Source organism: Psammomys obesus, unplaced genomic scaffold, assembly GCF_907164565.1.
Source record: "Psammomys obesus unplaced genomic scaffold, mPsaObe1.curated_primary_1811, whole genome shotgun sequence".
NCBI classification, from domain to species: domain Eukaryota; kingdom Metazoa; phylum Chordata; class Mammalia; order Rodentia; family Muridae; genus Psammomys; species Psammomys obesus.
This window is the reverse complement of record NW_026596120.1, coordinates 13,605,218-13,624,464: the sequence shown is the minus strand read 5'-3', so window position 1 is coordinate 13,624,464 and position 19,247 is coordinate 13,605,218. Positions and strand designations below refer to the sequence as shown.

The window sequence follows — 19,247 nt, the reverse complement described above, 5'->3', positions numbered from 1 at the left end:
TGAGATGGCTCAGCCCGTTAAAGGACCCCTCCCTCCCCTGTCACTTCTCCTCTTCCCATACATAAGGTCATACACATTTTAAAACTGGTTTGTACATTAGTTTACATACTTTTTTTTTAACTTGGACATGTATATTTCTTAGTGGATGTCAGGTTGTTAATTAGTTTAGATGTTTATAGACACTGATTGGACCAAAACTGAATGGATGATCTACCTATTGGGTGAACTACCAGAATGTTTGTCATTTTAATTCTTTTAACAGTTGGGAAGAACTGACAGCCGGGCCTTACTACATTTCCCAGCCTGATCTGGGTGAGCTGCTGGTGGCAGCATAACAGGTGCATGGCCGATGACTCCATCATCTATGAAAATAATTGGTGTTCACAAATATATGTCAACATCACATAGTCTTCCTAGGGTACAAATCTAAAGACATCTCAACATGGGTCATCCAGCCTTGAGAGCAGGCAACAGTCACGAACCCGAATATGACAGCCTTTAAGTGGTAACTTATTTTTTCATTATTTTTAAGTGTGTGTGTGTGTGTGTGTGTGTGTGTGTGTGTGTGTGTGTGCAATTGCAGGTGGAGGCTGGATGCTCCTATCAGGCGTCTTCTGCTATCGCTTTCCACCTTATTTTTTTGAGACAGGGTCTCTCCTTTAGCGCAGGTTCACTGATTGGCTAGGCTCACTCTCCAATGAGCTCCAGGGATCTGCCTGTGCCTCCCCCTCCCCACGAACAAGGGTGGGGGTGGGGTGTTACAGAAGTAAGCCTCCACTCTTCTTCTGACATGGGTGCTGACGATCTGAACTTGGTCACCACGCTTAGGCGACAAGAATTTTGCCAGCCGTGCCATCTCCCCAACCCAGCCGCTGATCTCCCCTGGGCAGAGGGCTCAGAAGCTCACCTTCTCGAATCCCAGTTCGTAGGCTGAGTTAGCGGCCTGCTGAAACGTTTCCATCTGCTCTTGCTCGTCATGTATGTCCCATAGAACATCCCCAAAATCATCTTCTTCGGGAGTGGAATCCTCGCTGCCCCCATCCTTCACCTCCACCTCTGTGTTCTCGAGGCCAAGGATGTCCTGAGTGCAAATAACAAGTACAGGAAAGGAAGCAAAAATCGGAGACTTGAAAGCTGGGGCCAGCTGGCAGGGCCTTAGCTACTGAGGGACACAGGCCCAGACTTCAGCTTATAAAAATAAGAGTTACTATAAGTATCTCTAACAATAGATTTGTAACCATAAGAATCCTAGTATAAAATGAAAATACTAAAACATAAAGCGTTCCTCTCAACTAAAGTAAAATCAGGGTGTTTTGGGGATCTGTTCTCCGGAAAATTCTATATGATAGCTGTAATTATATCTGGCTAGGGAATCACTTTTTAAAAAGTGTGCGTATGTGTGCGTGTGTGCATGAGTAGGGATGAAGGAGGACCGCTTTGGGTGTTGTCCCCAGGACTGCTTATGTCCTTTGAGACAGGGTCTCTCACTGGCTCACTGACTGGGTTTGACTAGTGAGCCTAAGGGGGTCCTCCTGTCTCTCCTTCCCCAGTGCTGGCATTACAAGCACACACCATCATGCCTGGTGTTTTTAAGCATGTGCTTGGACTCCTAATCAGGTCCTTACGCTTACGAGGGAAGTGTCCTAGAGACTGAGCTGTCTCTATTCCTTCAGCCCCACTAGTGGAGGACTTCAAAGGCTGCACTAATGCCCAAGAGATATGGCATCAAGTCCAATTACTAAAATGAAGTTTTTTTTCTTTTTTTTCTTTTGGTTTTTCAAGACAGCGTTTCTCTGTGTAGCCCTGGCTGTCCTCGAACTCAGAGATCCAGCTGCTTCTGCCTCCTGAGTGCTGGGATTAAAGGTGTATACCACCACTGCCCGTTTTTAGATGGAGTTTCCTGATACCAAGGCTCTCTGCTGTCCCATTTAGTCGCTATATTGGATCCCTGAAAATACATTGATGATAATATGGCTTATTTCATTTTCCTCCATTCATCTTACTTATTTCGGTCCTAAAATTGTAAGATTGAAAAGCTCAGAATCATCCGGGCGATCTTTGTACTGGAGCAGGGCATGCAAATGTGCTGGCAAGTGTCTCTCTATCATGTTTTCTGATGACAAGTCTTTATATTTGCAAGCCAATGTAAGTAGAAAATGGGGGTTGTGTTGTGGCCATGCCTTTAATCACAGTACTCAGGAGGCACAGGTGGTCAGATCTGTGAGTTCGAGGCCATCCTAGTCTTCAAATCAGTTCCAGGACAGCCAGAGCTAGAGGAATCTCTGGTACAAAAAACAAAAACAAAACAAAACCCAAACAAAACAAAAGGTGATGCAACTCCTTCCTTCTTGGAAAAGGTCTCTGGCTCCTGGGGAAACATAGGCACCCTCAGGTTAAGCATGGCACACCTTCCTACCCTGCTCATTTTACTTGGAGATAAGGGTGATCTCCATCTTTTGCTATTATCTATTTGTATTTTTGCTGACACAATTCTGAAATTTTTTTTGAATGAAAAATAATCTCAGTTATAATACCAACAAGCTATAGAAAACATATGCTTAAAAAAGTACGTAAGATTTCAAGAAAATTTCCAGCTCCAGATGCCTCCACGGACCGTGTTCCTGTTCCCTGAAGGGTGCTCCTGCCTCTCTGCTGCTGTTAGAGATAGCAAGGTGGGTGACATCTCAAATACGTTTTTAAGAAAAGTACACAAAGAACATAAACTTCTCTTTGGAATAAAATGCACATGTGTTTTCAAATGCCTCCTCTGGATTTTCCTGTTTGTGATACATTTTACACCTGACAGGTGTTGAAGCACAGCTGGCTCTGGGAGGCAGATTCTGACAATATCAGGGTCTCACCCCTGGACCAGCTCCCAACAGAACCATAGAAATCTCCTGTTCTCAAAAACGACACACAAGTAGTTTTGTCTAGAAAATTCTTTAAAAAAATACTATTAAACTATTTTAGATGAAAACTTACAGAGGAAAGCATATTTACCTGCTTAATGATCTTTTCTACACCCATGTAAACTTTATACACTCCCTCCACAGGATCTCCTGAGTGGTGGATGATCTAAGGGAAAAAGAGGGTTTGATGGTAATAAGGAAACATAGCAGCAGCTGCAGGAAGAGGAAGAGGAGGAGGAGGAAGAGGAGGAAGAGGAGGAGGAGGAGGAGGCAGAGGCGGCAGCGGCTGCTGCTTCAAGGCTTTTAACACTTTACCTCTTTTATCCTAGAAAGCACCTTACAAGAAAGATATACTTTAACCTTGCTTAAAAGAGGAAACAGAGGCAAGTTAACTACTTTGTCTGAGGTCACACAGAGATTCAGTGTGAACAATGTATACTTTTTTTCGTGTGTGTGTGTGGCGGGGGTTGTCTCAGCCTGTCTATCACCCTCCAGTTGGGAGCCCCTGCAGCTCTCATCTAGATGGCAGCACCAGATCTCAGACTTCTTCCTACCCTCCAAACGACTCTATTCCTCATATAACACCAAGGAAGTCACTGACAAGAGGTCCACACCGGGTTCCGCCATGCTGCCCAAAACCAACCCATCCTTCCCAGCCCCACTCCAAAGGAAAAGCCTATGTCTTAAAAACAACCTCTGAGGCTTTTCAGGATTGATCTAATTAGGTCATCCCTTTTGTGTGTCCCTTCTCTCTAGACACCTGGTTTCCTTCCCCATCCCACCTGGATCTGGCTTTATCTCTGCCATGCACACCCTCTGACATATCCTGTGTCTTACCTTGGCTTTGGTGGTCTTGCTTAGGTTAGAAACTTGATCCAGTAACTGCTGGACAGAGTCGGAAGTGCCTTCCCCATCCTCCAACCGATGGTAGATTAATCGCGGTTTTCCTTCTGGGTTTTGCAGAAAGGCTTCCTCACAGTCTTCCAGTAAAAAGCTAGATTGGAAATTGCCATTTCATGGGCTACATGGCACTGCGGCAGCAGATACTTGGGTGACCGGCCTAAGTGCCCAAATGGGATTTACCACAGTGACAAGGGCCCAGCTACGGAGGAAGAAAAGCTTTCCAAAAACACGTGTGTGTTTGCGTGTGCGCACAGTGCCATGTGCCTGTGTGCCCAGAGGTCAGTGTCAAATGTCTTGTCCAGTCACTCTCCAGTGAACCTTGAATTCACTGAGTCAGCTGGCCTGGATGACCACAGCCCTAGGGATCTTTCTTTCTCTCTCTCCCTCCCCTGTGCTGAAATTACTGATATTCATAGCACTATCAACTTCTATGTAGGTTCAGGGATTCAAACTCAGGTCCTCATGGGTGTACAGCAAACACTTCACCTACTGAGCCATCTTTCCAGTTCCCAAACTGGGTCATTTTTATAGTACCATTGTAACACAGTCTTACAAATACAGTATGCTCATTAGCCGGTGAGAATAAGACACATAAATCATGCCTTAAGCTATAGAGCTTTCGTAATTGATTCATTTTAAACATACAAATTCTCAAAAACACTCTCCATAGCTGGAAATAATGAACTAAGCTCATGAAACTTTGAAAGTAAATGAAAAACAGATTCCATTTCAAATACATACTTTCTAAATTAAAATACAAATATCACCAGCCCTAAAACTTCAAGAGACTTCCCTTCTCTAGCCCTTTCTTATTTCACGTTCTGAATCCTTATATTCAGAGTCTACTACAGGAAAACACCTGGTAGGTCAATAGGGCCTCCCAAATGGCTAGCGAAACCCATGGCTAAACCGTGGTAAAGGTTAAAAAAATAAAAATAAAAAAAGAACCTTGCTATAGGAAACCACAGCCATAATTTTTAGAAGCCTAACAAGAAATGAATGATGAAAAGAATGCAATTAAGTTAAGACAAATTCAAGCACAATAGGGCCAAAACAGAAATGTGAGAAATTAAAATTCTGAATAATTTTTTTAAAAAAATTCAAACAATTTGTTAAGGTAGATAACAAATAATGGAAAACAAGTGGGAGAGGAAACTCAAGTTTAAAATTAGGAAGATTAAAAAAAAATAAATGTTCAAAGCACAAAGATAATGAATAGCATATTATCACCAAATGAATCTCTTGAAGAAAAAGAAAAAAGCAAGGTGGCCTCCAAGGGTAAAAATAAGAATTGAAAGCTCATTTAACAACGCAAGGCATATATTACCAAGGAACATAAGATACAGATACGACCCAAACATTAGGTATTACGTATGATAGATTCTTAATAAAGACTAAAGCGAGGAGAGCAGACAAAGGAGACTCCGCTGAAGCCAAGCAGTTCAAGGGCACTGCAGACACACTCGAGGAAGGCTCTGCTCGCTCTGCTCATGTCGCCCCTAGCCAGTCTGCGGGCCCTTCCGTTCTTCTTCCTCCTCATGGGTGTGTGTGAGTGAGTGTGGTGTGTGTGAATAAGTATGTGGTGGGTGTGACTGGTGTGAGTGTGTATGTGTGTGCTGCACTATGTATATGAGTGTGGCGTGTTTGTGTGTGGTGTGTGAATGAGTATGAGTGTGTGTGTGTGTGTGTGTGTGTGTGTGTGTGTGTGTGTGTGTGTAAATGGGCATTCAATCTAAGGCTTCGTGAACACTAGACAATTACTCTACCATTGGGCTTTATCCTTGCTCTCTCCTTCCTTTCGGCCTCCCTCCGCCTTCTGAATGCCGGAGTTACTGGCACGCATGACCATGCCCGTTTTTGTGTGGTGCTGGGGGCTGATCCCAGAATCTTGTGCAGGCTAGGAATGCCCCCTCCCAGCTGGGCTACAAACCTCTAGCCCTTGATTTCTCATTTTGAGGCAGGATCTTGCTAAGTTGCCTGGGACAGTCTGCAACTTGCAATCCTCAAAGACAGCTAATGCCCTGCACGGCTTACTCCAGTCAGCACGTCTGGATAGCGCGGATAACTTCCCGTGAGGCCCATTTTGTCTTTTATCTATATCTACACCATCTGTATTGGACTGATTACAAAAACCTCATAGGTAAGATTCATCAACATGGTTACATTCACGTTGAAACTGCACGTCTCTCAAATTGTATCCAAAGAGAGAAGGCAGTATGGGTTACTGTGGACTGAAATGAGAAGCCGCCAGCTTTACTCTGTAAAGTCAGACAATGAACATTTTGGGCTATGTAGAACATAGGGTTTCTGATGTAAATACTTCACAAAGGTACTGTTATAGTATGAAAGCAGATGCTAAAAAAAAAAAAAAATCACGCAAATCAATGAATATAACTGTGTTCCAATAAAATTTACTGACAATACAAAGTGAATAAAGTGTAATTAATAAAAAAAAATAAATTAAAAAATAAATAAATAAAAGAAAAGAAAAGAAAAAGAAAAAGTGAAAGGATTTTTGAAAAACCAGAAAAAAACACCATGGTAGCAGCAATATAATCTTGTGCAGTAAGGGAAAAATTTTTTGCATCCTAGAGGTTTTCATATTCAACAAGTTAAAGTGGAACATTTGTCAACTTAATTGTTAGATCATAATTATTGCCAAAATTGGTAAGGTTAGAAATTGTATTCATCTATTCAAGCAGATACCTAATCTTCACATTTAAAAAGGGCACCACTGTTTTAAGTCATAAATACCGAATGACTTTGTTTCGATAGATTGCCTTGGTGATTTTTGTCTTCATCTGTTATATCAAGAAATGGGGTGATAAGTTCATTCAAATAAATAAAAGAGATGTTTTCATGGCTTGTAAAAACAAAAAAAACAAAAAAAAAAAAAAGAAAAAAAAAACCTTACTGACAGAAGCTGCTATCTAACAGCATTTGGCCCGGGGCCACGATTTATCAACTGCCGATTAAACAGTCCTTATATTAATGATCCTGGTAGCTCTAATGGTATAAACTTTACATTTTTTTATTTGAGTGTGAGGCATTATAAAGTTTATTAGATTTCACACACTGTTTTTGACTATGAGAATGGAATTAGACTTTATCTTGAAGTTCACATTAGTTACAGCTAGTGCGAATATAAATTAGAGATTTTTTTTTTTGGCTTACCTTGGCAATGTTGAGTGAAGGAATAAAATAACTAAAGAACTCTTCTCAATTTCCCATTTCCTTATCGTGAGGTACTGATTTTCAACATCTATTGGAAAATAAACAGCATGGAAAAAATATCCCATTGTCTCGCACATTCTTTTAAGTTTAGGTGAATGGTCCTAAAAATGAATTAAAATATATAAATGGTATATTTTTAGGTGTATAGAGAATCTTATCACTTAAGAGGCATACTTTATTTATTTTTTTAACATTAATCAGATTTTATTTATTTTTTTATAAATAAAATTTTAAAATTCATTTTGATTTTTTTTACATTTTTTTTAATTTTATTTTTCTTTTTAGTTACATTTTGTTAACTCTGTGTCCCAGCTGTATCCCGCTCCCTCATTCCCTCCCCAACCCCACACTCCCTCCCTGGTCTCCTCCCTGCCCCTTTCCAAGTCCACTGATAGGGGAGGACCTCCTCCCCTTTCATCTGACCCTATTTTATCAGGTATCTTCAGGGCTGGCTGCAAAGTCCTCCTCTGTGGCCTAACAGACTGCTCCTCCCCTGGGGGGGGGGGGGTCAAACAGCCTGCCCTTGAGATCCTGTTAGAAATAGTCCGTGTTCCCCTTACTTTGGAAAACTACTTGGTTACTGAGCTACCACGGGCCACATCCGAGCAGAAGTTCTAGGTTATATCCATAGATGGTCTTTGGTTGAGTGTCAGTCTCAGAAAAGACCCTGTGCCCAGATATATTTGGTCCTTGTAGAGCTCCTATCCTTTCCATATCATACTAACTTCCCTTCTTTCATATGATTCCCTGCACTCTGCCGAGGGTTTGGTTATGAGTCTTAGTGTCTGCTTTGAAACACTGCTAGGTAGAGTCTTTCAGATGCCTTTTGTGGTAGACTCCTGTCATAAGTTCAATGCACATCCCATTTGTCTTTCTAAATGAGGATTAATCACCTTCAAGAGGCATACTTTAGAACAGCCTCTATAAGCTGTATTCTAATACAAAAAATCAAAATAATCACATTTTAAAAAAATCTTATAGAGCAAAAGTAAATTTCTTTCTAGAAAAAAAATAATAGCTTAACAAAATGGTTATTTTCTAGCTCAGAAAATTACTTATTTTATAACCAAACAACAGAAGATAGTATTAGGTTAGTTTTATAATTTCTTTTCTTGTTTTAAAGGATCCAAATGTAAATCTCTCTGTCTCTCTGTTTCTCTCCCTCTCTCTCTCTCTCTCTCTCTCTCTGTGTGTGTGTGTGTGTGTGTGTGTGTGTGTGTGTGTGTGTGTGTGAAATATGGTACTTTAGCTAGGAAATGTAGTTTCCATGATAGCAGGCTTGCCTGGCATATGAAAACCCCTAGATTTCATTTCCAGAAACATAAAAAATTTAAAATGCTTAATGAAAAAAATATTGGTCTATGATAAAGAATATTACTAAATAATGATTTTTATGCTAGCAATTAGTTAGAAGTCTCCAGCTGTCCTTGGGAGTAATCTACATCTAATTTACAGATGGAAGCTTTGAGATTTAAAATATTCTATGATTTCACCAAGATTGAGTAATATCACAGAATAACGTTAAATAAATCTGGTAACAATCTGTAGACTATGAATGCAGCAGGTTTATCCTGGGGCAGATGCATTTAAAGTTCACTTGCGACGGTAGCAGACAGATTTCTCCTTCAAAAGTTCAGGTGGCAAATATTTTTACAAAATTAATAATGTTTAATAATTCATGTTATAGCGGGGACTTTTTCAATGTCTTCAGTTTTCGTCCCAATTAACTCCTTCAGTACTTCAGCTATAGATCAATTGCTCTCTCTCTCTCTCACTCTCACACACACATACATAGTCACACACATACACACAGATTTGGAGGTGTTCCAATAACACTTTTTAAAAAAGATAATAAAGTATGGATTTCATATAGTTTTCACATAATGAAACAGTCTTCTTATATTTCTTCTTTCCAGTAATTTCAAATACAAAAGCAAATCTTAGCTCTGGGCTACATGAAACCAGGTAGTAAGCCAGGAGTGGCCACAGGCTGTAGCTGAACTCTACTTTAGAGTATGCCCACGGGATGCCTTGAGAAGTTCAAAGTCGTGATAAGGATTGAACTTTGATATTATCTAAAACAGATTTAAAGTAAATCAGACATAGTCAAAGAAGGGCTCAAATACTGTGGAGAATACTTAATACGAAAAGGCCATTTTACTACGTAAATTTTTAACTATAGTTTCTACTAAAAGTTAAGACATTAAGACATTGGCTTTTGTTTGCTTGTTTTGTTTTTCAGGACAGGGTTTCTGTGTATAACAGCCCTGTTGTGGAACTTGCTGTGTAGACCAGGCTGGCCTCCAACTCACAGACATCACCTGTCTCTGCCTCCCGAATGCTGGCATTACAGGCATGAGCCCCTAAGACAGTGGCATCTTAATGATGTGTTTTAGGTCTAACCTCTTAGTTTCATCTTCATGCCTTAGCTCCTGTCCCTGTTTTAGCAGAAAGTTAAACAAAAACTAGGAGTCTTAGCATAATGTCGATCTTCACGCATGTGAATACTCACTCGAACTGCATCACAAGCAAGCCCAGGACGTTCGGTACTTTAAGCTGGATAGTTGCACAGTGTCAAGCTACTTACTTAAGTCAGTTACAGTCTGAATGTAATGTTAATTTGTATTTTGTTCGTTTTGAGATGGGCTCTCACTATGTAGTCGAGGCTAGCCTCGAACTGTAACCCTTCTGCCTCCGTCTCCTGAGTGCTGAGACTGCCACCGCCCCAGCTTCTCTATCTTTTTTTTAAGTTTTTTTTTTATGCACATGGGTGTTTTGCTTGCACGTGTGGATATGTACTGTCTGCATGCCTGGTGCCCACGGAGGACAGAAGAGGGCATCCAACTCCCTGGAACAGGAATTGCAGCCGGTTGTGAGCTACTATGTGGGTGCTGGGAAACAAGCCCGGGTCCTCTGCAACAGCAGCCAGAGCTCTTAGCTCTTGAGCCATCTCTCCAGCCCCAGATTTTGTAGTTTCAATGAGTCAATACACAATTTATGACTATTCTCACCTTGAGGAAAAGTTCCATTTCAGGCTGGGTTTCGTCAGTGTAGATGAGGTAACATCGGACTGAGTGACTCCACAGGGAGAGTGAGAGCAAGGGGGTGACCTGCAACAAACCAGCCACAGCAGCGTCCCAGTCATCTGGAAGTAAAATTCCCATAAATCCATGAGCAATTTACCAGAATACAATTGGCAGAAGAATTCCAAGTAAATCTGAGAAAACCCAGCAGACATGGGCTGGAATCTGTTGCCATGTGTTAAAACCAACAAAGCTTGAAGAATGTAATTAACTTCTAGCCTCACGTTCTCCTGTGGCATTTGAGGCAATGAATGCCACTAGTGGTGTCCCCTGGAGAGCCATGGATCCCCAGGATAGTGGCTCCAATTCTATTTTTACGTGAGCCACTCAGTTGTTCTGCTATTTGAAGGGAGCCTGCATTCCCAAGGTGATGTCTCATTTCTCCTCCTCATTCCTGCATGCAACGAGGCAAAAAGAGAGCTCAGGAACAGCGTAAAATGAAAAGCAGTTTTATGCTATCTAGTAGGAAGGGGAAATTGTGAACTATGTGACAATCAAGAACACACTATAAAAATGCTCTGCATTGTTCCAGTGAGATGATTTCACTGTTTTAAGGAATAGAGTGGAGCTCCTCACAGGCTCTTGGGTCTGCAATGATTCTGCAGTTCTGAACATCTCAGAGCTTTGGGGGTACTCAGGAACACTAAAATGATAGACACACTCTTTTGTGATCTAGCAGGCCTTTTCATACTTTGCTTTATAACACCCTCTTTCAGTACTATCAAAGGAGCAAGACTTTGCTTCTCACTTCTGCTATGTCATAGTCCTGCAGCTCAACAAAAGCACCTGCAAGTTCGGAGACTAACAGAGCTGCTAGCACCTGGGTGGCCAGGATGGCAGGAGTAGCATGTTGTGGCGATTCACCTCAGCCTGGTTAGTTACCGCCCCTGTACACACTGGCTTGCCAACGGAAGGTGCCACAATACTAATATCAGGCCCTGGTGCACAAGATTCGAGACATGAGTGGTCACAGCTGCTGGGCAAGGGACTGATTACCTCGGTTGATATTTGCAAAGGGGCCTTCCACGTCTATAGAGCTGTGGGCAAACTCGGGGCCTCTGAAGGACTGCTGAAGCTGGATCATGCTGCCTATGGAGTGCTCGCTTCCCAAGGCTCGGCTGGCCCAGTATTCGCACTGGGTTCCGGCAGCTGTTATAAACCAGGAATCGGAATTTCATTAAGACCGAGTTACCAAATATCTTAAAACTCATCACATATGTCAGATAGGGGTTTTCAGGTCAAGATACACTACTTATAAATGCAATAAGCACATTCAAATGATGGCTTTCAAAACATTTTGGCACTGACCCTTGGCAAAGCACTTCTGTTCCAGTTAATGGAATTCTGGTTAATGGAATTCTGGTTATCATCTCAAAATAAAAAAAAGGATTAAAATAGGAAAAGGAAGAAGTAAAAGAAATATAAGAAGCAAAGGGACTTTAGTAAGAGGCAGTTTAGGGCCAGCAAGATGTCTTAGCATGTAAAGACACTTGCCACCAAGCCTGAGGATCTGAGTCCAAAACCTGGAGTACAACACACACATATAATACCCACACACATATACACAAAATCAATTAATTAATAAGTGAGATGAGAATTTAAGATGAGGCAGCTTAAAAACACTACAAACAATTCTAAAAATCTGCTTGTAGTTGGACATTTACACATCAATTAAGAAGGAATTTTTTTTTCTCTTGAGACTTAGCCTTGGCTGTCCTGGAACTTACTAGGTAGACCAGGCTGGCCTCAAACACAGAGAACTACCTGCCTCTGCCTCCTTGTTGCTGAGATTAATGGCGGATGCCACCATACCCAGTTTATGAAGGAACTTTAAAGGTAGACTGTCAAGAGGCACTGACAACTTGTATCCTTCTGGTTTAAACCAATGTACCAAGGAGAAATACCAAGAAGAAAGCATTAACTTGTTTCTGTTAACCTGCAAGACGATCACAGTGGCTTTGATACCTTGTACATTTGAAAAAGCCAATATGGAAGCAGTCAGTCAGACTAATGGGACAGCAGAAGGCACTTTCTCAACTGCTCTTGGCCAGTGGGAATCACCGCATCTTTTCCTCAAAAGTGAGTGATAAGAGTCCCAGGCTGCCAGTCACAATCCAATGGGAATAAAATGAACACTAGAAAGGAACTGCCGGCTGCCATATCTTACTCCCAGATACATCACTCTGTAAGTCCATACTACAACCCTTATAAACAGAGGTCCCACAGTGTCTTCTCCTTACACCTACAAGAAGCTTTCTCGTTTTCTCATATTAATCACAGTTGATTAATATTTCCTTGAAGAACGGAAAATGCCTTCGATTCTGTGGTTTCAGGCTTTTCATTATTACTAGAAAAGTGTTTTATATGTTCACTATAAACCCGGAGGTTTTACGTTGAAAACAGTGACACACAATGCAGGTATTATACAAGGTTGCAAATACATCACTAAATGGGAGATGATCTGTGGAACATAACTCCATGCCCTCTTCACACTTTAGCTGGGCACACGTCTGCCTGGCTATTGAATATACATTCCAGTCTTCCTAGGTCTGGCTTCCGCCAGGGGCATTTGAACAGAGGCGTCTGTATTTCAGGTTGTGCCTTCAGGAAAACCAAGGTGAGTACCTGTGGTGCTATAATTTGTGTGTGTGTGTGGAGGTCAGAGGGCAGCTTCAGGAGTCAGTTCTCTCCTGCAACTTTGTGGGGGTCCCCGGAGAGAACTCAGGTCATCAGGCCTGGGGGAAGCCAGGCCTGTATGGTTAATCTTGATTGTTCGAGTGACAGGATTTAGACTCGCTGCAGAGACAAACCTCTGGACATGTTTGAGAGGGACCATCTAGATGAGGTTAACTGAGGTAGCAACAGCCACCCTAAACGTAGGCTGTATCACACCCGAGGGGCTGGGGGTCCCGAACAGCATAGACGTGAGGAAGCAAGCTGAGCACAGATCTTTGCTGTGTTTTCTAACTGTGAATGCAACGAGACCAGCTGCCTCATACTCCAGTGACATCCTTGCAGTGGGCGGAAACAAGACCTTCCTCTTTAGGTAGTTTGCTGCCGGGCATTTTATCACAGCAACAAGAAAAGCAACTCACACACTCTCCCTTTTTTTTTCCCCCTTTGGAGAAAACGCAGATGTGATCTAGAACAGCTACCTTGGATGGGGGTGGTAGGTTGTGGAGTGTTGGAGAGAGAGACAGAGACAGACAGAGAGAGAGAGATGGAGAGAGAGAGAGAGAGAGCACGCACAGGCATACCACGAACTAGGATAGTTGGCAGAATATGATGACAAGAGAAAGCCTAGTCCCCCGGTATCACACACTTCAAGGAGGGGAGGTCCTGACAGCTGAGCAGGACACCGGAAGCCCTCCACTGTTTGCAAGGGTAGAGTAGGCACTTTAAGCCCGTGCATAGAGAGCTGGCAGCTCTGGCTGCAGCTGCTGGCTCTGGGCATCACTGCAGCTCTGCAGAAAGCGCAACGTGAACACAAAGTGAGTTTACCTGTGACGTCTGTGCAGCTGTCATCTGAGTCGGACTCCCCAGGGTCAAACACTTGGATACCCTGAGCCTGCAGCCTCTGAAGTTTGCTCTCCAGCTCCCGCTTGGCCCTCAGTAAGTCCTGAATTTCATTCTCTTTGGTCTCCCTAAAAATCTTTCAGGAAGTAGAATTTAATTTTGAAACCTTTTTTTTTTCATAATCACAAAATTGTGCCACCAACTCTTCAGTGGGGGGGGGACCATTTATTCATAAAGTCAGTATCCATGGGATCCCCAGTCTCCTCATCTGTAACAGAATGGCGTCTCCAGGCCCTTATTTTATTGTCCACAATGGAACTCGCTGGAAGTCTGGCGGCATGGGTGCGTGTCTTGTGTGACATATAACAAGTTTGTTTTCCTCACACCAGATAACAGTACAGAATCTCCCCCAAACAGTTCAGATGCTTCACCTCACACACACATTCCTGGAGGCTGGAAAGATGGTACAGCGGCAAAGAGCACCGACTGCTTCCTCAGAAAACCCAAACTCTTGCAGCATTTGGTTCCTAGCATTCAGGTTGGGTGGATCACAACGACTTGGAACACCAGCTCCAAGGGAATCCTACAACTCTGGCCTCTGCAGGTGCTGCATTCACACACACACACACACACACACACACACACACACACACACACAAATTAAAGATATAAACTTAAAATTTCACCCTCTCATCATTCAATATTTCCAATAAAACGACCACTTTCAAATCTCCTTATGAAATAAGTGCTACCTAACTGAAAATACAGAACGCTTTCTTCCCCAGCTCTTCTGACCTTCATGGGTGTTACTCAATTTATCTTTATTCAACATGGTATCAGATGAAACTTTTGTTGTTGTTTTAAAGATAGGCTCTCACTATGCAGTTCTGGCTGTCCTGGAACTTACTGTGTAGACCAGGCTGGCCTCGACTTCACTCTGTCGGCCTCTGCATCTAGAGTCCTGGGCTTAAAGGTGTACACCACCACACCTGGCTCAAACGAGCTCTTAAAAAGTAGTTTTTAATGTGTGTTACATTAATGTGGGGTGAGAGGCGGGAATACCAGGCATTTACCTTGAATTGCCTTTTAACTCTGTCTCTGTCGTGTTCAAATGTGACTGCTCTCTCCATGGCTTGGTACTTGGCTTCTAAGGCACCCTCTTTTTCCCGAAGTATCTTCTGGTAAGTTTTCTGAAGCGCCTGCAACGATTCATCTTGTTACCTCTTAACAAAAACGGTCTCTCACCTGCATTTTAAATGCTTATACGTATGTTTACCTATGTTGGGATCTCTACTACTCTGCTCGCTATTTCATCAATTATAAAGCACTTCTATGTTATTGGGTTTGTTTTTTTTTTTTCAAGCAAAATAGAAAAAAAAAAAGCAAACATGTTTTAATTCAGCAGTGAGCTTTCAACAGAAATGAATGCTTCTTCTTTGAACTAATTTACCAGCTCTGGAATTTTTCTATGCCTCATGTTTTTAAGAGAACAAAATTGCAATTTGTAAGGCTTAGCTTGAAGAATAATTAGGACGAAAGTTTCTGTGCTCCTTGGCATTATCTATTAATCATTTTACTGATCCCCCCCCCCCCACACACACACAGCCATTCACAGTCCGGATCCAGTAAATGCCAACACGGCTGAGTGAAATAAATGTGAAAGAGTTTTCTCAAGATCATGCAGGTAAGAAAGGAACAATGGGTTACACAGGGAATTGGGATGGCTGACAGGGGTGCTCTGTGACTATGTGGATGTCAGCCTTCCCTGCACGGGTCTCTTTATCCTGCCCTTTTCCACCTGCCCACTCACATGATTCAGTGTCCACACATGAAGTCAGACACAAGAAACACGCAAGTCCACGTTATATAAGCAAGTGTTTCGGGCCTCCCAATATGCATAACAGATGATGAAGGACTTCATAAAACCTCTTGGGATGATACCTGACTAGAATGAAGGAGCCTTCTCTAAAAAATCTGTTTATTTGAGTCCTACTTCAATACAGGCCCTGGAGCTTTCAGGCTGTCAGAGATCCTTCCCACAGAAAAGAAAGGCTTAAACACATGACCCTCCGAGAGGCTGAGACCATGCTGTGTAGTCCCGAGAGGCTGAGACCATGCTGTGTAGTCCCGGATTTTGCTCTGAGAAATTTTGCTTTCCCTCCTATCTGTTATAAGGCCTACGATAGCGCGGCAATAACTGTTGAGTCCACCAACCAAATGGACTAAGGGACTCTGAGTACTCTCAAGGAAGGTTTTCAAACACAACACTTAAAGACGATGACATCGGGAGGTTTCCAGAAAAATGCCTGTCCTAGCATTATATCTACAGAACGTTACGAAGAAACTGAGCCAAAGAGCTCCTTCTTGGAGATAGGTTAAACCGGGAGAAGTTGTGTGCAGTTTCACCACAGTGCGGCTTCGGGGCTTGGGTTGATTGATTCAGGGTATCTACACGAGAGAAACGGAAACTAAAAGGGGCGGGTGTCTGTGAAGATGCTGGTAAGAAATCAGTTAAGACTCAAATAACACGTCGTCCTAAACAAGGAGCGGCTTCTGTCCAACTTGGAAAACAACTTGGTTTGTACCTGGGGCAGGAGGGTGGTGCCACCAAGCGGCCGAGCTGTGAGCCCGCGACTCAGTTTCCCCAGGGCCTCCCGCTGGGCGGCGCGCAGCGTCCCGCGTTACCTGCAGCTCCGCCCGCAGCCGCTTGTTCTCGGTATCCAGCTTGGCCTCTCGGCGGCCCATGGACAGCAACTCCTGGTTCTTGCTGACCCGGAAGATCTCGTACTCCTTCTTGAGCCGCTCGAACTCGGCCGCCGCATACTCCAGCTCGGGCACGGACGAGCCGGTGGACTTGAAGCTGGCGCCCACCAGCCCGCCTCCCCCCGCCCCTCGAGGCAGCGACCCCGGCCCGGCTCCCGCGCCCCTGCGGAACGAGTTGCGCAGCAGGCGGGCCTTGGGCTTCACCTCCACCGGGATCTCGCAGGCCTCGCCGCCGCCTGCCCCGTACGTGTCCTCGATCACCTCCCCGCCAGCGGGGCTCACCAGCGACGAGGCCGTCCCCATGGTGCCCGTGGCCGCGCCGAAGTTTCTTGCCCGCTGGGTGCCAGGAGGAGGCGGGGCCAGAGGGCGGGGTCTGGCGAACAGGGAGGAGCGCCGTAGCGAGAGACTGGAACCGGGGAGGGGCGTGGCCAGGGAAAGGGCGGGGCTAAAGGGGCGGGACGCAAACATTCAGGGCGTGGCCGAGGTGGTGGGGCGGGGCGCAGCAGCGGGGAGGGCGGGGTCTGGAGGAAAGAGCAGAGCCGTGAGCGAGCCGGGCCTGGCGACTGGGGAGAGGGGCGGATCGTGGCATAGAGCGGGGCGGTGGTGTTGAAGAAGAACCGCCGACCTGAGGAGGGGCGTGGTTATAATTTCGGGGCGAGGCCAAGCAGGCAGGGCGTGCTGCGGCTGTGGGAGAGGAGGACTGGCAGGACGGGAGGGGTGGGACTTGGCACGAGAGGAGGCGTGGTTAGGTAAGAGCAGGGCCCAGAGAGGGTGTGGCGGCAGATCTGGGGGGCTTAACCCGGCTAGGGGGCGTAAATGCGGCAGCGGGGAGGGGGGAAGGGAGAGAGAGTGAGTCAGAGACGGAGTCTGGAGAAGGTCCTGGCGGGACAACCAGAGGAGGAAAAGGCCGCGCCCCGAGGGACGGGAGTCAGGTTTCGGGCGGTGGCCGTACAAGCGGGCGTGGGCTTCTGAGGGAGAACTGGGAGAAAAGGGCTGAACGAGGGAGGCTCTCAAGAAAGGAAGTCTATGGGTATCGCGGACGCGAGCTGGCAGAAACAGGCGTCGAGATTGAGCTGGGCAAGCAGGGCAGAACCAGGAGAAGAGCTAGACTTGGGACATCCAGGAGGGAGAGCTCCAGACTAAGCCCAAGCCTACAAGCGGGAAGGGAGCTAGCTGCTCGGTTTCCTCTGCGTGAAGGCTCAATCAGCAAGAACTAGATTGCACACCTACCTGACCCTGCTCCACCGCCACTGATTCCGTGGTCCTTGGCTCCTTTCCAGAGGCAGCTCAGGGCCTAGCGTGCCTCTCAGTATGCATGTAATCAATAAACGCCAGCCAGGAAAGAACTTGGAAGCGTCAGCACCTGAGACCACCCAGGACCGGCCTTTGATAAGCTCAGGTTTTGTAACGGCTGGCAACAGGGAAGGATGCTGGGAGCTGTATAACCAGGCGAAAGGAAATTATAATTACAGGGTTTGCAGGAAGGGAACTCGCTATCTTTTCATTCTGTTCCTAGTTGACCTTAGTCTGCTAACTTATCTTCTTCGCCATTCCAGATTGGTGCCCCCGGTTAGAGGGGACGAAAAGGGCAGAAGTGTCTTTGACATTGTTGTGGGATGGGCGCCAGAGTCCTCTTTATACTTGCCCTTTCCTTCTTAGGCAGTCTTGAAATTTCTTCAGAAGGCCAGCCATTTTCTCCGCTCTGCCATCATTGCTGGAAGTCCCTTGCCCAAGGATGATATGATTTTATTCCAGCTCTTGCTACCCCTTCCCCAGCTGCAAGAAATCTGTTGGCATTTTAAGCATCTGTTCTAAGAACCTCCTTAGGCTGACCTAAGATAGTCTTTGGTGGCTCACTTGACCATAGGCTTCCATCTGATCTACAGGCATTGTCGGGATTCATGGAAAGCCATACTCTCAGATGTAGATAACCAAACAAGATGCCTACCAGGAATGCTGAGGCAAGGAAGGGGAAGCTGTGAGGATTGGCACAAGGACAGTGCTGCATTCCCAACCCCTCAGCCAACCCCACAGGGACTTTTGAGGCTGGGATGAGCCTATAGAGTTGTCCTAGGTTGGTTTGGGGGCTAGGACTCCAAATTTTCACTTAAGCTCACCATCTGCTCCTTTTAGCTGGCGGAGACTGATGGCTGAGAGTGGTTTGCTATCAGCACCTTCAGGAGCTGAAGTCACATCTTTGACCCATCACGTTTACCACGTAGCAAACAGCCTTTCCCCAAACAACTCAGGGAAGGCTGGTCCATTCTGATCCCTGAACAAAGGTCCCCGAACGCCTTCCTTTAAAGTACCTGGCCATCTTTTCTCTGACCCCGTAGATATTTTTCTGGCCTTTGTACTCTTCTAAGTTGAAGGATTACATATTAATTTCTCCACTTATTACCATAAGGTTTCTAAAGGAAAGCATCTGCTCTACCTAGGTACCCAAAGAACTTCCCTACATTCTCAGATCCTTTCTAGTTGCTGATTTCTAATGTCTGCTCCTTTAACATAGACCAGAGATTTAGGGACCATTCTCTAGATTTCTTTTTCCTGCCTTCTCTCCTTCCTTCCTTTTCTTTTTAAGCCATGGTCCCCTGTAGCCCGGACTGGTCTCAACCTTTCTTTGTAGCTAAGGATGACCTCAAGCTTTTGATGCTCCTGCCTGCACCTCCCAGGTGCTGAGAATCAGGTATGTGCCACCATGACTAGTTTATGCAGCGCTGGGGATCAAACCTAGTGCTTTATACATGCTAGGCAAACACATTCTGTCCCAACCTCTAGACAGCCGACAACTCACTTGAAAATGTCCAGCTTTGGAATGTGACTCAGCTGAGGACAT

General features: G+C 44.7%; 1 protein-coding gene across 1 annotated transcript in view; it reads right to left on the bottom strand.

Moving 5' to 3' along the window:
- The window catches only part of Nphp3 (nephrocystin 3), a 38,154-nt gene extending 21,443 nt beyond the window's left edge, over window positions 1-16,711 (bottom strand). The window contains exons 1-9 of the mRNA XM_055629637.1: window positions 16,331-16,711; window positions 14,719-14,844; window positions 13,631-13,781; window positions 11,126-11,278; window positions 10,058-10,191; window positions 6,987-7,147; window positions 3,747-3,903; window positions 3,001-3,075; window positions 908-1,081 (exon numbers count right to left, since the gene is read on the bottom strand). Of these exons, the coding sequence (XP_055485612.1) occupies window positions 908-1,081; window positions 3,001-3,075; window positions 3,747-3,903; window positions 6,987-7,147; window positions 10,058-10,191; window positions 11,126-11,278; window positions 13,631-13,781; window positions 14,719-14,844; window positions 16,331-16,711 (1,512 nt within the window). The remainder of the gene's footprint in view (window positions 1-907; window positions 1,082-3,000; window positions 3,076-3,746; window positions 3,904-6,986; window positions 7,148-10,057; window positions 10,192-11,125; window positions 11,279-13,630; window positions 13,782-14,718; window positions 14,845-16,330) is intronic.
- Between the last annotated feature and the right edge of the window lie 2,536 nt (window positions 16,712-19,247).